At 44.5% G+C, this 17,153-nt stretch overlaps 1 protein-coding gene across 5 annotated transcripts in view; it reads left to right on the forward strand.

Annotated features, from left to right (window-relative positions):
- Positions 1–17,153, forward strand: part of dicer1 (dicer 1, ribonuclease type III) — a 265,924-nt gene that overhangs the window by 228,641 nt on the left and 20,130 nt on the right. For all 5 annotated transcript variants that reach the window (XM_061793888.1, XM_061793885.1, XM_061793886.1 and 2 more), the window contains 2 exons: positions 8,180–8,448; positions 14,793–14,955. In XM_061793888.1, coding sequence (XP_061649872.1) covers positions 8,180–8,448; positions 14,793–14,955 — 432 coding nt within the window. The remainder of the gene's footprint in view (positions 1–8,179; positions 8,449–14,792; positions 14,956–17,153) is intronic.

Genomic DNA, 17,153 nt, shown 5'->3' on the forward strand with positions numbered 1-17,153 from the left:
TTGATTGTTGGTATGGTGTTTTTAGGGTGATGTGCAGCGCCATTTCTCCTACAAACGTGGTGTGCATTATGACATGCAAAGAGTTAAATTTTGCTCTCATCAGACCAGACTTTTTTCAGCAATGGAGTCTTGTCATGATGTGCGTGATGAACGTGCATACAGGCCATGGTTGCGGAGTCCATTACTCACTGTTTTCCTTGTGACAACAGTACCTACTAATTCTTTTTGAAGTTCTCCACAGGTGGTCCTTGGCTTTTGGACAACTCTTCTGATTATTCTTTGCACCCCTGTCAGAAATCTTGCAAGGAGCACCTGATCGAGGCAAATTTATGGAGGTATGATTGGCTTTCCACTTCCGTATTATGGCCCCAACCGTGCTCACTGGAACATTCAGAAGCTTAGATACAACCCCAATTCCAATGAAGTTGGGACATTGTGTTAAACATAAATAAAACAGAATACAATGATTTGCAAATCATGGTCAATCTATATTTAATTGAATACACTATAAAGACAAGATATTTAATGTTCAAACTGATAAACTTTATTGTTTTTCGCAAATAATCATTAACTTAGAATTTTATGGCTGCAACATATTCCAAAAAAGCTGGGACAGGTGGCAAAAAAGACTGAGAAAGTCGAGGAGTGCTCATCGAACACCTGTTTGGAACATCCCACAGGTGAACAGGCTCATTGGGAACAGGTGGGTGCTATGATTGGGTATATAAGGAGCTTCCCTGAATTGCTCAGTCATTCACAAGCAAAGATGGGGCGAGGTTCACCTCTTTGTGAACAAGTGCGTGAGAAAATAGTCGAACAGTTTAAGGACAATGTTCCTCAACGTACGATTGCAAGGAATTTAGGGATTTCATCATCTACGGTCCATATCATCATCAAAAGGTTCAAAGAATCTCGAGAAATCACTGCATGTAAGCGGCAAGACCGAAAACCAACATTGAACGCCCGTGACCGTCGATCCCTCAGGCGGCACTGCATCAAAAACTGACATCAATGTGTAAAGGATATCACCACATGGGCTCAGGAACACTTCAGAAAACCAATGTCAGTCAATACAGTTCGGCGCTACATCCGTAAGTGCCACTTGAAACTCTACTATGCAAAGCAAAAGCCATTTATCAACAACACCCAGAAACACCACCGGCTTGTCTTGGCCCGAGCTCAACTAAGATGGACTGGTGATGTAACACAGTGGTAAACATGACCGTGTCCCAGCTTTTTTGGAACGTGTTGCAGCCATAAAATTCTAAATTAATGATTATTTGCTAAAAACAATAAAGTTTATCAGTTTGAACATTAAATAGCTTGTGTTTGTAGTGTATTCAATTAAATATAGGTTGAACATGATTTGCAAATCATTGTATTCTGTTTTTATTAATGTTGAACACAGCATCCCAACTTAATTGGAATTGGGGTTGTATATGCCTGTAACCAATGCCATCGTTATGTTTTGCAACAATTACTTTGCGATCGTCTTGAGACAGCTCTTTGCAATTCTTACCAATGAGACCTTTTTATAGGACTGAACCAGCTGATATTCATTTGCACTGAAAAGGGGCTGGATTGCTGTTTGATTATTGATAGATTTTCGGTGTTATCTTGGCTTTCCATGCCTTTTTACACCTCCCTTTCTTCAAGCGTTCAAAACCTTTTCCCAGTGTCATTTCACATTATTACACACAACTTAATTTCTGATCTTATTTGTTCTACTTTCTTTATGTATGGATTACTTGGTTATTCCCAATATCGGGTGAACATTTCATGTCAAATAGCACCTTTGGAAATATATTTAGTGATAAAAATGGTGACATGTTAAATACTGATTTTCGCCGCTGTATAGTGTTGTTGGCATATACATATAGCTGGGCCGACTCTTTCACTTTTTACTTTAGGCCAATTTGGAAGGAGGATGTGCGGGGAGCAATGCGAGAGCTGGGAATTTCTGTGACCATTAGTGTAACCCAATTATGCACCAATTTGTACTGGCAGGTGGAAAGGTGTCAGGTGGAAAGATGGCGCCTATCGGTGTGGTCGCGTCGGTAACGTGCTCTCTAGTATTATCTATTTTTTGTTTTTTGTTCGTCTTTGGAGACATTACACGACTCACTTATACAAGGGAAGACTTGCAAAACATTAGGGAAATCTACCCCGGACTTTCTTTCACCAACTTTTGCAAATCCGTGCAGTTTTTTCTCCGAGTCACTCACCGGTGGGGCGGCTACGGTCTATGGCGCATGAAGTCGACGAAGGGGAAAGCGCGCCGCCATCTAAGTGAAGCTCCTTAAGAGAGGATACAGATTGCCGCTCCCGTCGATCCACCTCGTGAATCTACACTCCCTACCCAACAAAATGTACGAGCTTCATCTTCTTACAAAGACCAGTAAAGTCTTCGGACGTTCCGCCACCCTGTACTTTACGGAGATATGGCTTTGTGAACGCGTCCCTGATGGCGTCGTAATGCTTCCGGGCTTTACTACACCAGGCAGACCGCATCACGGAGTTATCACGGAAAACAAAAGGTGGCGGGGATGTGCTTCTATATCAACGAAAAATCGTCTACCGATGTCACGGAGCTCTGCACACGCTGCAGCCCGTACTTGGAGTCGCTGTTTTTGAACCGTAAGCCATTCTACTCGCCGCGTGAGTTCGCATCTTTCAGTCTCGCCGGTGTTTCCACTCCTCAAGCTAACACGAATGCTGCACTGCTAACGCTCGCTGAACAAGTAAACGAAATTAAAAAAAAACATCCGGACTCACGCCTCGTTATTGTTGGGGACTTTAACAAAGCTAAACTCAACCACGAACTCCCTAAATACAAGCAGCACATCGACTGTCATACCAGGGAAAATAAAATTTTAGACCACTGCTATACTACGATAAATAACGCATACCGTGCTTTATCTCATGCAGCTCTGGGCTTGTCTGATCACTGCTTAATTCACTTAATACCAACATACAGGCAAAAACTTAAATGCGCAAAGCCTATGGTGAAAACAGTGAAGAAGTGGACCAACGAAGCAAAGATAGAATTTTAAAGCTGTTTAGACTGGACAGACTGGAGTGTCTTTGAAAATTCAACTGGCAGCCTGGATGAATATACGGACACTGTGACGTTTTTGTGAAGAGGTGTGTGTACCCACTGTCATTTTGCACGTTCAATAATAACAAGCTGTGATTCACTGCCAAACGCAACTTCGCCAGGCTAAAGAGGACGCATATCGAAGTGGGGATAGAGCCCTGTATAATTGTGCTAGAAACCAGCTGACTAAAGAAATTAACATCACAAAGGGAAAATATGCAGTAAAGCTAGTAAAAGAGTTTACCACAAAGAACTCTAAATCAGTCTGGCATGCATTACAATCACTAACCCATTACAAGCAACCATCCCCCAAGCTGAGAACAACAAAAGACTAGCAGACGACTGGAACACCTTCTACAGCAGATTCGAAAAGGAAAAGGAAACTACCGAAAACAGGTCTGCGGTTGACACAGTCAACATGGGATTCCACTTCATCCTAGAACACCTCGACGGCGCAAGGACCTACGTCAGGATTCTGTTCGTGGACTTCGAGCTCTGCGTTCAACACCATCATCCCCAAACTCGTCTTCTCCAAGCTTCTCCAGCTCAGCGTCTCACCTGCCATCTGCCACTGGATTTACAGCTTCCTGACGTGCAGGACACAGCAGGTGAGGCTGGAGGACACCACTTCATCTACATGCACCACCAGCACTGGGGCGCCGCAAGGTTGTATCCACTCTCCGCTGCTGTTTTCTCTCTACACGAACAACGAAATTCAAATTTCTGCTGTTTGAAAAACTTTGAAATCACAATTTGGCAGTCGTAACTGCTGGACGGCAGGTGGTACACAGTGACATCCTCAATATGCGATGCGGCATCTTTGAGGGCTGATTGAGCGTGCGACAAGGAAGGCTTTTCCTCGGAATTTAGGATTGACATGCAGAGCTGTGGAACTTGTAAGAAAAAAAACAGGTGGACCGCATTAGTGGGGCCTGTCAGGACCGAATAATTTTACTTAATCTGAGGGGTCCCAAATGTGGGATAATTCTATCTCTGGCTAAATTGTCTAGAAAGGGAGCAATTTCACGGCTACAAGCGTCAACGGGGGTTGGGGGAGGGCGGGGCTGCGGATGCGCTTTATTTCGGTCATTATATTATCGGTTTGTGGCAAAGCAGAGCATTCGGTTTTGTCGGTGCCTTGGTTGAGCATCTGTGTTGGCGGACTTGGTGTAGCAAGGATGCGGTCCGGTGTCACTGTGTTGACCATCCTTCGTTTCGTGCATCGTGGACGGATGCTTATGTGACCCACCCCCTTTCGCTACGTGGAGCCACGAGCGGCTGCGAAGTGCGCTTCACGGAGGCGCAATAACAAAGGTCCACGATAATGCAAATAAGCTGGTACAAAACTGAGGAGTTAAGCTTGCGCAGGACGGAATAATTGAAACAGTGGCAGCCAAAGCGTGCCACAGAAAGATCAAACGACAACCAAGGCCCCTTCAACATCACGAACAACGCAGAGAAGAGATGCTGGGAACTAGCACAGAAGGAAGCGTTCATCACAAGTGGATACTGCAGGTGTGCCAGAAGTCAGGTCCAAGGCGTCACCTGAGAAACGAAAGGGTGGACGGGGTGGGCAAAATGGCACCGAGGTGCACTTTGCAAGATATGGAGAAGAAGTGCACGGGGAGTCCGATGTCTCTGAGAAGAGACAATGCCCACGTCCTGTGCTGTTGAAGCAATGCATGTATAAAAGTCACGAAAGAAGCAAAATGACAAAGCAGCCACTGAGAGTGTGGCAGGAAAGGCTCAATTAAGGTTAGCGTGACAGCTGAATAAGTGGACCAATGATTAGGGACAAAGTCCATAAAATGCACGGAGGGCACCATTTTTTTTCTCAGCATGGGGTCTTGTGGTCCCAAAAAGTTGAAGGGCCAGTGTCATGAGAGCAACCACTGGTAGACATAGTTAGCATTACCGGTGTGGGACACCCCTTTTTATAAAGATGTCATCAAGCTGCGGTTTTGTGAGAGGCGACGCATCAAGGAGGCTCGGGGCGTAGCACTGGGTGGTTTCTCTAGTGTGTTTTGGTCTTCGCAGGGGTCTCCGCACCTGTGCATAAATCCTACGCCGAGTATAGTCAATTAATGGCATGAAACGACTCAGCAGATCTACTGACTTGATAGGTGACACGAACACAGGATGAATTATGGAATGTGGCCCTATTGTCCAATGTAACGACATGAGCGAGTCTAATTGGGTGTTACTAGGGCAAAGGGGCGAATTGTCATTTTGCGGTGTTGGAGGTCTAGCGTCCGACCCTCCTGCTGTAATTTGTCACGCAGCAAGTCAAACACGTCCTCGGACATGACCGTGATGTCTGCTGCAGTGTCCACGAGTCCGTCATATTGGAACGTACGTTTAAGTGTGGCTGTCAAGTAAAATTTTCCTGACGTGTCATTAACGGTTAGAATACCTAGAAGACGGCTTTTTTGTTTCACAGGAGTCATTCCATTCAGTGAGTCACAGGACATGGTCGGAGACTGTCAAGCTAATTGTCAAACTGGGTTTTGGTCTGCGAATTTTGGTTTTCAGTAACGGGTGGTACCTGGTCATCGCAGTGGTCGGTTGTGTGCGTGCCCACGGTCTGTTGGATGGGACGCTTGTCATCGCCAATTGGAGAATCAGGCGAATGCACGGAGACGTCGGGGTCAGAACAGACTATCACAGCAGGCTGGCCGGGCTCAGGGGCATCGCTGCACACCGGGGTCTCAGGCTGTCGTCGGTCTTGCTTCACATTATTTGCCAAGCTGCGGATAATCTCAAGAATAGCATGTGCAGCAGTACCAAATTCCCCGTTAACGGCCCCTTGTGGGGCTGAGAAGGAGGATGCGTGCCGTCTGGGCTTGTCGCGTTCGAGCGAACGGGAACGGGAGTCCGTTTTTACCGGCAAATGTTCAAAGTTTCGGCGCACATCATTATTTTGGTAGCTGTAACAAAAAATATTGTGATCTGACAGTTTATTGTTGGTCCTTATATGCTTAGCAACGCCTTTAGCGGCTAGGTCGTGCAGTTATGAGCTGGACAGCGTGCGAGGGCATTCTGCCACTCCCAAATGGTGTTTTAACATTTGGGTGCATGTTTTCAACAAAAAGCGTTTTAAAATGTATGTCTTCTTCCATTTTTGGTTCGTTTAACCCGAAATATGCTTTGCGCAAACGACAGTAATAAACTGTGGTGTTTCAAGGCTCCCGTTTAACAGTAAGACCCGCTCTTACTGTTAAACGGGTCGTCAAATTCACGGGACAAAGCCAAAGAGGGCTTGATAGTTTGACAAGACATGCTGGTTGTTGATCAATTAAGCTACTCACTTCTCGACGAGAAGTGACCTCAGTGGTTGCAAATGGGAACCGTTTAAGATCAAATTCAATGTCTTTAAGGTATGCTGTCGTGTCATGGGATCAGTCAGATTTAGGTTTGAATCTTGGAAGGTTGCGCACAAAGTCTTATAAGCTCATACCTGCAGAGACGCCAGGAAAAGCGACCAACGTGTGGGAGTCGTTGAGGCGGACTGTACCTGGCGTGGCGGGCTCTTGACTTGGCGGGGCCAGAGTCAGAGAGGGGCTTTGCAAAATGGCAGGGGCTTTTTTGACAGTATCCCAGGATGGTTAGGACAAAGCACTGGGACTGCTGCGTCAAATCTGGGTGACAGGTGTGCACTCATTGATTTCATCAGACAGTGTCTGCTGTAGGAAGACTTGCTGCCGGTTGGCAATTAATTTGCGAGCTGCCTGTAATTCCTGACGAACAAGTGTTATTTCGGCTTCCTGTTCTAGCTTTAGCTTTTGAAGAGAGCGCATGTCAGATTCTAGTGCTGTCAATCGTGATATGAGTTCACGAGTACTCAACGCTTTTAGAGCGTTCCTCTTTGAACATCTCAAGCTGAGTCTCAACATCAACTAGGCGGGTTGCAAGGTTTAAACAAGAATTGGACTCTGCTAGCGGTGCCGTTAAGTTGATTTGCTGCTGCTGTTCAGTTTCTAGTTTGAGTTTCATTTGTTTATCCTCCTTCAACTGTGACACTGTTTACAACAATGAGCGAGATTTGTGTCTTCAGGTTTTGTGCTCAGCGTCACTCATAAGTTGTGCCATGTTGCTATTGAGGACTTCAAGGCTAGCATCTTTGACAGATTCTGCATAACCCGGGACGAGGTCTTTAGTAAGGTTACTGACAAGCTGTGTTAACGTGTCAAGATTGTCATATTGACTGGGACTTTTTAAAACTCCCATAATTGCATTGCGTGTGCAGTATCTGGACTTTGTACGCAACTAGAAATGTTAGTATTGCGAGCTCGTTTAAGCAGTGCGTCTAATTTGGAGTAGAGGCACAATATTAGTTAGTGGTGCCATGGGGTGGCACCTGAGGACTGTACTACAGCAAGCACAACGATTCACACCCCGAAGAAGAACCAGAATGGCAACCTCACAATGATGTCACGTGGAATTTTCCCAACAAGCTGCGTAATGGCCTAAACATCCACGAGGGGGCACTTGAGGACAATCCAAAGCACACACAACAGTTCCACACCATGAAGAAAAGAGAGGCAAAATGGCGTCATTAAAGGAGCCGCAGAGCAAAAATGACGATCGTCACGAACGCCACGTGTTTTTCAAAACACACAAAGAGCTAATAATTTACCTTGTAGCTCCACTTACACACAATAGAGAATTTCCTGTCTGGAACACATTTAACTGCGACCAGTGACTTCCCAAATCTCATATTTACGCGGCGAAGCTTAAAATAAAGTTCCCCAAAACCACAATCGTTTTTTTTTTCTCTACTTAGGTCCAAGCAGTGACGCGGGGCTGGAAGGTTATCTGCACGTTCAGGACTTCATGGCACGTCAGAGAAAACCTCAAAGGCCTTTTAACAAATAATCGGTGTAGCAGTGCCAACTGGGCCATAGTCACTACAATACAGTACATTGCACATATACAGTATCATAAATAATTGGAGGATACCCTGAGTGATTCCTTGTAGGATTCTCTGCATTTCCTTTAAAAATTTAATAAGTTATGAAGACTGGCTTATGTACGTTGGTATTTATTTCACCTCTGCATATATGGCTGTCCGTTTCTCTTCAGATTGTTACCAACGATTGGAGTTTCTTGGTGATGCAATTCTGGACTACCTCATTACAAAGCACCTTTATGAAGACCCACGGCAGCACTCGCCTGGTGTACTGACTGATCTGCGCTCAGCACTTGTCAACAACACCATTTTTGCCTCTCTGGCCGTAAAGTATGACTACCACAAGTACTTCAAAGCTATCTCACCTGAACTTTTCCACGTTATTGATGACTTTGTGCAGTTTCAACTGGAAAAGAATGAGATGCAAGGCATGGACTCAGAGGTAAGTGCTATTGTGGAGTGTGTAGACGACTCTCATTTGAGCGATTGTAATATACGTCAAGCATTTCATTTCCTCATTGTGCAGGAGAGGCAAGGCAAATTTATTCATATAAGGCTTTTCATACACAAGGAAACACAATATGCTTTACATGATTAAAAGCATTTTAAAACAAAGAGCAGAAAGACATTTCAAAACACAGGGCAAAAAGACTTAAAAACAAAGAGCAAAAAAAGACAGCTTAAAAATAGTTGTACAGGAAAGAGAAATCTTTAAGTGATGGAAAAACTCAAATGCTCAAATCATAAGCATGAGGAAAAAAAAAAGAATAGTTTTAAACCTGGACTTAAAAACATTCATACTTGGGCCTGACGTCCCTTCTATTGGCAGCTGTGGAATAAGCTTGTGTGCAGCATAACAGCTAAATGATGCTTCTCCATGTTTGCTTTGGACTCTGTGCTACACTACCTGACCTGAGTCTGTAGATCTCAGAGCCCTACTAGGTTTATATTCCATAAGCATTTAGCTGTTAGCTGCTCTTTTGGCGCAGTCCAGTCAGAATCAGAATCAGAATCATCTTTATTTGCCAAGTATGTCCAAACACACAAGGAATTTGTCTCCGGTAGTTGGAGCCGCTCTAGTACAACAGACAGTCAATTTACAGAACACTTTGGAGACATAAAGACATTGACAAAAAACAATTGTGCAAAAAGATGCAGAGTCCTCTAGCACTTAGAGCAGTTCGAATGGCTAATATCGCAATAGTCCGGTGCAATGACCATTGTGCAAAGGGCACTGAGACTTCAAGGAGTGTATGCGGTTTAAAGTGACGAGTAGTGCGATAATCTGGGACAATGGTTGTGGAAATGTTACAGATACTCCTCAATCAGTGTGCAAATGGAGCAGAAGCTACTCTGGCATGAGTGGCCAGTATATGCAAATAGTGCAGCACGGCGAGACAACTACAGTGAGTGCACGAGTAATACATAATTGGCCCCACAGAAATGTGACAACGAACTCAAGTCAAAAAATTGCCAGCTTGTTGTAATGGAATTATAAGTTAGCTGTTTAAGACGTTGATTGCAAGAGGGAAGAAGCTGTTGGAATGTCTACTAGTTCTAGTTTGCATTGATCGGTAGCGCCTACCTGAGCGAAGGAGCTGGAAGAGCTGGTGACCGGGGTGGGGAGGGTCCGAGAGGATTTTGCATGCCCTTGTCTTAGTTCTGGCAGCGTGCAAGTCCTGAAGGGTGGGTAGGGGGGTACCGACAATCCTTTCAGCAGTTTTGATTGTCCGTTGCAGTCGGAGTTTGTCCTTTTTTGTAGCAGCACCAAACCAGACTGTGATGGAAGAACACAGTACTGATTCAATGACTGCTGTGTAGAACTGCCTCAACAGCTCCGGTGCCAGGCCGTGCTTTCTCAGAAGCCGCAGGAAGTACATCCTCTGCTGGGCCTTTTTGAGGACGGAGTTGATGTTGGTCGCCCACTTCAGGTCCTGGGAGATTGTAATTCCCAGGAACTTGAAGGTCTCGACGGTTGACACAAGGCAGCTGGACAACGTGAGGGGCAGCTGTGGCGAAGGATACCTCCTGAAGTCCACGATCATCTCTACAGTCTTGAGCGTGTTCAGCTCCAGGTTGTGTCGGCCGCACCACAGCTCCAGCCGCTCCGCTTCCTGTCGATATGCAGACTCGTCACCGTCCTTGATGAGGCCGATGACAGTGGTGTCATCTGCAAACTTCAGGAGTTTGACAGTCGGGTTCGCTGAGGTGCTGTCGTTCGTGTAGAGAGAGAAGAGCAGCGGAGAGAGGACACAACCTTGGGGTGCCCCAGTGCTGATGCTGCGTGTGGATGAGGTGGCCTCCCCCAGCCTGACCTGCTGTGTCCTGGCCGTCAGAAAGCTGTAAATCCACTGGCAGATGGCAGGTGAGACGCTGAGCTGGAGAAGCTTGGATGAAAGGAGTTCAGGGATGATGGTGTTGAACGCTGAGCTGAAGTCGACGAACAGGATCCTCGCATAGGTCCCTACACTGTCGAGGTGTTCTAGGATGAAGTGCAGTCCCATGTTGACTGCATCATCCGCAGATCTGTTCGCTTGGTAGGACCATTACAATAGTGAAGTCTACTTGAGCTAAAAGCATGGATGAGCTTCTCCTGGTCTGCTTGGTAAATCCTTCACTTTGGATTAGACTTTACTTCGATCTGATCGGTGTGATCAGTATCGGCCGATAACTAGCATTCTGTGCTGATCGGCTGATCGGCTTTCATGTCATAATTCACCGATCTGGTCAATGACGTTATCGATCGGCTCCGCATAAGACATTTAACTCCGTGTCTTCGTGGCGTATGAATTAAAAAAAAAATTTTTTATTTTTAGCCCTGTCATGTATCTTGTGGCACAATACTGTAACTATCTGATGGCCAATAAAGTTTTTTCAATCTTGTTGGTGAAATAACACGTCATCGGTGTGGGACTATTTTGCGGTGTCTCAGACAAACAACACGTAAGTTATTTGCAGTCTGTGCATAACTGAAGTATGTCGTGGGGAAGGTCATCTAAATGCAACACAACAAATTTGATCGGGCACCTGAAGAATGTACACGAGGAGGAGCATGCCGCGTTCAAGTAACGCAGCGGGGGGCGTGGTCAAACGGACAAACTCTGGACAAAACCCGTCCATATAGCTGGGACAGTGAGAAAGTTAGAGTAGGCATGTCAATAACAGTGTTTGTTAAAGTAATTTAATTACAGTAAGTTAGCACCCGGGCGGCAGGGTGGACGACTGGTTAGAGCGTCAGCCTCACAGTTCTGAGGACCAGGGTTCAATCCCCAGTCCCACCTGTGTGGAGTTTGCATGTTCTCCCCGTGCCTGCGTGGGTTTTCTCCGGGCACTCCGGTTTCCTCCCACATCCCAAAAATATGCATAAATTGGAGACTCTAAATTGCCCGTAGGTGTGAATGTGAGTGTGAATGGTTGTTTGTTTGTATGTGCCCTGTGATTGGCTGGCAACCAGTTCAGGGTGTACCCCGCCTCCTGCCCGATGATAGCTGGGATAGGCTCCAGCACGCCCGCGACCCTAGTGAGGAGAAGCGGCTCAGAAAATGGATGGATGGATAAGTTAGCACCCATTATTTATGTCATGTTGTAATGTTGATTTGAACTAGTTATGTCAGTGGCCTATCCTTGAATGCCCCCTAGAGGTCATTGATGTTTTAACTTTTGTCTAAAATGCTAGAGAATAAATTTGAAGATACAGTACTCAGTATACAGTACACAAGTATATACAATAAATGAAAAAGTCATACAGTACACAAGTATATACATGTCATGGAAATAGACTCTGCTCCATCTTGTGATCGGATCGGTGATTGGTTATCGTTTTTTTTTATTTGCTGATCGGTTATCGGCCCCAAAAATCATGATCGTGTAAAGCCTACTTTGGATATGTTCTTCAGCTAGTAGAAGTCTGTTTTCATGATTAATTTGGAATGACTGCTGAAAGTCAGATCGGAATCTTTCAGCACACCAAGGTTTTGGACTTGGTCTGTGGTTTTTAAAGAGAGTGACTCCAAGTATTTACTAACAGCAGCCCTCTTTTCCTTTACTCTTACTCTTTTCAAAAACAATTACCCCTGTTTTGTTGTGACTTAATGGAAGGAAATGTTGGTTCATCCAGGTATTTGTTGTAAACAATGACACACCACCTCAACTGAACATTAGCCATCTGGAGACACTGCTAGATAAAACTGTGTCATGGGTCTATAGTTTGCTAACATTGAAGCATCCAGCGTTCTCTTTTTTATGTGGCTTAATGGCAGCAACTTTCAGAGGTTTAGGACTTAGTTTTGAGAAAGTTATATGGTCTTGAGTAGATAGCGAGTTAATGGTTTCAGCTTATGAACAGTTTTCTCTACTGTTTTTGTTTTTGGTCAACAATCAAATTCTAACATGGTAATAGGTTTTTTTCTGCGTTGGTTCATTTGTAGCATCATTTGATCATTTTGCTGATTTGTGCCGATATTTGACCTGATGGATTGTATTTTTTCACTAAAATAGCAAGCTAATTCATTGCATTTATCTGCTGTGAGGAGTTCTGGAACTATCTGAATAGGTGGTATGTGAACTTGTTAACCACAGCAAATGGAGTGTGAGTATTGAGGTTCTTACTCAGGATTTCGGAAAAGTTTTGCTGTCTCGCCCTGATTAACTCTTGGTTAATAATCCACAGACTTTGTCTGTAAAGGTCATAGTCAATTTGAAGTTGAGTCTTTCTCCACTTACATTCTGCTTTCTTATGCTTAAATTTAAAGGCCTTCACCATTATACTGCTCCTCCGTGGTGTTTTAAAGTTGTCTTAGTTTTAATTTACATTAGAGATTTTCCAGGGTAACTTTTCCAAAAGTTCAACTTTCTCTGCATTTACAGTTGGTGACTCAGCTATGGCCTCCATAAACATAGAGCTGTTACTAGTGTTGTGCTCAAGACCACACTATACAAGACCATGACTTGCCCGAGACCAGAATTCACTGAGACCAAGACAAGACCAAGACTTTTGGGCAGCAAGACTGAGTCGAGACCGAGTTAAGACCGAGACAAGCCGAGATCAAGACAACAACAAGACCGAGACAAATTGAGACCGTGTCAAGACCAAAACCATAAAAATATATTTTAAAAACCGTGACAAAATTGAACAATTAAATAACATACCCCCTTTAATTTTTATTTTATTTTAAATACATTGGACAGCCAAAAACACGGTGTCTGCAACTCTTTCAAAGTTTAAAATGCGAAAGTCTCAAATGTTTTTTTTCCCCAACTAAATTCTTGCAAAAAAAAAATAAAAATCTGATTTACTTAAAAATAAAAATTTAATGAAGAGCTTGTTTAAGCTCTTCATTAAATTAGCCTGCAGCATTTGGTGGCCTAAAGTTGCACAGTGGGGTCTTATTATAATGCCAATTTAAATAAACAAAAAACTCTGGAAAGAACTATTCATCTCAGAAATGTGGCAGGGTGGCAGTTACCCTCAGTCACAACACCACGAAGGTTGCAGTTACGGGAGTGTACGTCTCACTGGGGACGATTAACTTCCATTAGCTACAGGAGTTAATTTCACATTTAAAGTATGACATATTTCCCAAATGGATTTCCACAGCATTCATGCATCTAAGAAAAACTCCACAACCCTGGAATTCCAGCTAGCCTCAGACTTAAATGTGTCACACCTCTCAAGCTGTTACACGCAAACAAGCCGGGCACGCACGGTGGGTGTGTCAGAAGTCTTTAGGGGAGTATCGGCGGACCTTGACAGCACAGTGCGTAAGCCAGGCGCGTAAAATACAGACTGACGCACAGACGGGAGAATATGGCCCTAAATTTGTAGTTCTACTGTCTTTGTGTCTCATTTCTTTCAACAACTTTTTGTCCTTTGTAATCACAGGGATAAAAAATGTCTGAGCTCCTTAGGACCCTGACTTATTCTGGGGAAATACGTTATTTTTATCAGATTCGCAGCCATGACCCGGCACATATCAGTAAGTTTTACAGTTAAGATTCTTCATGGGCGGAAGGGGGAAGGGGCCCGTCGCAACTTGGTGGATGGTTGTTTCAGGTGAGGTGGAATGGAAGGGGCTAAACAATTCTGAGTGAATCTCGCTCAATTAAATTTTTCCCAAGGATCAGTGGCCAGATTCATTAGAATCCTTTAACAAAACAGTACAGCAGCTACAAATAAACGAGTAATTTTGTTGAGATATATACAGACACACACACACACATATCTATACATCCATCCATCCATCCATTTTCTGAGCCGCTTCTCCTCACTAGGGTCGCGGGCGTGCTGGAGCCTATACCAGCTGTCATCGGGCAGGAGGCGGGGTACACCCTGAACTGGTTGCCAGCCAATCGCAGGGCACATAGAAACTAACAACCATTCGCACTCACAGTCATGCCTACGGGCAATTTAGAGTCTCCAATTAATGCATGTTTTTGGGATGTGGGAGGAAACCGGAGTGCCCGGAGAAAACCCACGCAGGCACGGGGAGAACATGCAAACTCCACACAGGCGGGGACGGGGATTGAACCCCGCACCTCAGAACTGTGAGGCTGACGCTCTAACCAGTCGGCAACCGTGCCGCCCATATCTATACATATATATATATATATATATAATATATATAATATAAAATGGTGTACCATGACGAAACTGTTGTTGCTACTACGGTAATAGAAAAGCATTGAGCTATTTGTTATTGGTCGCTCTTTTGTCATATTTTCGTGAAGCTAGTTGTTTTTTTTACTGTCATTACTTCACATCACTCCTTTTTTTCCCCTTTATCTCAGCTACGACGCTCTGAAGAAGATGAGGAGAAAGAGGAAGACATTGAAGTCCCCAAGGCTATGGGTGATATCTTTGAGTCACTCGCTGGAGGCATTTACATGGACAGTGGGATGTCATTGGAGATGGTGTGGCAAGTGTATTATCCAATGATGAGGCCACTTATCGGTGAGGAAAAATCATGAATTTTATCATTTGAAATATCACTGTTTAGTTGTGAAAGAAGGGAAACTGAATATGATTCTATGTAGCTAATATGCAAGTACAGTGGAACCTCAGTTCACAAACGGCACTGTTCGCCTAACAAAGTGGTTGATAATTTTTCAGACAAATATTGCTTCGATTCATGACCTATGCTTCAGTTCACAGTAACAGCATTCACTCAGAATGTTCAGTTTTGATTTCTCTTAAACAGCATAAGCGTCATTCACTTTGTGCATCGCGTATTTCAGTTATCTTAGTTTTTTGCTTAAAATTAGGTGGAGCTGGAGCTATCGAATATTTGAGTAATTCTGTATTCCACTGAAAATTCCGTTGATTAATCAGATAAAATATATTTTTGCTTGGTTAAAGAGCAATTATGAATACATGAGAAAATGACTTTTCACTGAATAATGAATGACTAATTGTTTTCTTTTTTCAGTTATTCTTTCTTAAATTCACATTGTGCATAGCAGCAAACTGTGTATTCTTGTATATAAACGGTTCAGGAATGGAATTTCAAATAAATAAAAATAAATAAAACACAGATATACAGTGGGTACGGAAAGTATTCAGACACCCTTAAATTTTTCACTCCATTCAAGAACAGAATTGTTCTGAAGCCACTCCTTCGTTATTTTAGCTGTGCGCTTAGGGTCATTGTCTTGTTGGAAGGTGAAGCTTTGGCCCAGTCTGAGGTCCTGAGCACTCTGGAGAAGGTTTTCGGCCAGGATATCCCTGTACTTGGCCACATTCATCTTTCCTTCGATTGCAACCAGTCGTCTTGTCCCTTCAGCTGAAAAACACCCCCACAGCATGATGCTGCCACCACCATGCTTCACTGTTGGGACTGTATTGGCCAGGTGATGAGCAGTGCCTGGTTTTCTCCACACATACCACTTAGAACTAAGGCCAAAAATCACGGTCTCATCAGACCAGAGAATCTTATTTCTCATCATCTTGGAGTCCTTCAGGTGTTTTTTAGCAAACTCCATGCGTGCTTTCATGTGTCTTGTACTGAGGAGAGGCTTCCGTCGGGCCACTCTGCCATAAAGCCCTGACTTGTGGAGGGCTGCAGTGATGGTTGACTTTCGAGAACTTTCTCCCATCTCCGACTGCATCTCTGGAGCTCAGCCACAGTGATCTTTGGGTTCTTCTTTACCTCTCTCACCAAGGCTCACCAATTTCAATAATACTGTTTTTTTCTGTCAATATGGGGTGCTGTGTGTACATTGAAGGGGGAAAATTACTTAAATGATTTTAGCAAATGGCTGCAATATAAGGAAGTATGAGAAGTTTAAGGGGGTCTGAATACTTTCCATACCCACTGTATATCACACTCTTGGCTGCAGAGAACAGCCTCTGAGCTGGCATAATGACTATAAACCGCGCCACCAGGACAGTTTTCCATCCATCCGTTTTCTTCCACTTATCAGAGGTCGGGTCGTGGAGGCAGAAGCTCGAGCAGGGACACCCATACTTCCCTCTCCCCAGCCACTTAATCCAGCTCTTCCGGGGGGATCTAGAGACATAGTCCCCGGGGTCTCCTCCCGGTGGGAGATGCCTAGAACACCTCACCAGGGAGGCGTCCGGGACGCATCCTAATCAGATGCCCCAGCCACCACATCTGGCTCCTCTCAATGTGGAGGAGAAGCGGCTCTACTCTGAGCTCCTTCCGGATGACCAAGCTTCTGACCCTATCTCTAAGGGAGAGCCTGCACACCCTGCGGAGGAAACTCATTTCGGCCACTTGTATCCGGGATCTTGTTCTTGCGATCACGACACACAGCTTGTGACCATAGGTGAGGGTAGGAACGTAGATCGATCAGTAAATTGAGAGCTTCGCCTTTCGACTTAGCTCCTTCTTCACTACAACGGAATGATACAAAGTCCGCATCACTGCAGACACTGCACAGATCCGCCTGTCGATCTCATGTTCCATTCTTCCCTAACTCGCGAACAAGACCCCAAGATACTTGAACTCCTCCACTTGGGGGTGGATCTCATCCCCGACCTGGAGAGGGCACGCCACCCTTTTCCGACTGAGGACCATGGTCTCGGATTTGGAGGTGCTGATTTTTATCCCAGCCGCTTCACACTCTACTGTGAAACGCTCCAGTGAGAGTTGGAGATCACACCTTGATGAAGCCAACAGAACCACATAA

Source organism: Phyllopteryx taeniolatus, chromosome 13 (assembly GCF_024500385.1).
Source record: "Phyllopteryx taeniolatus isolate TA_2022b chromosome 13, UOR_Ptae_1.2, whole genome shotgun sequence".
Lineage (NCBI taxonomy): Eukaryota > Metazoa > Chordata > Actinopteri > Syngnathiformes > Syngnathidae > Phyllopteryx > Phyllopteryx taeniolatus.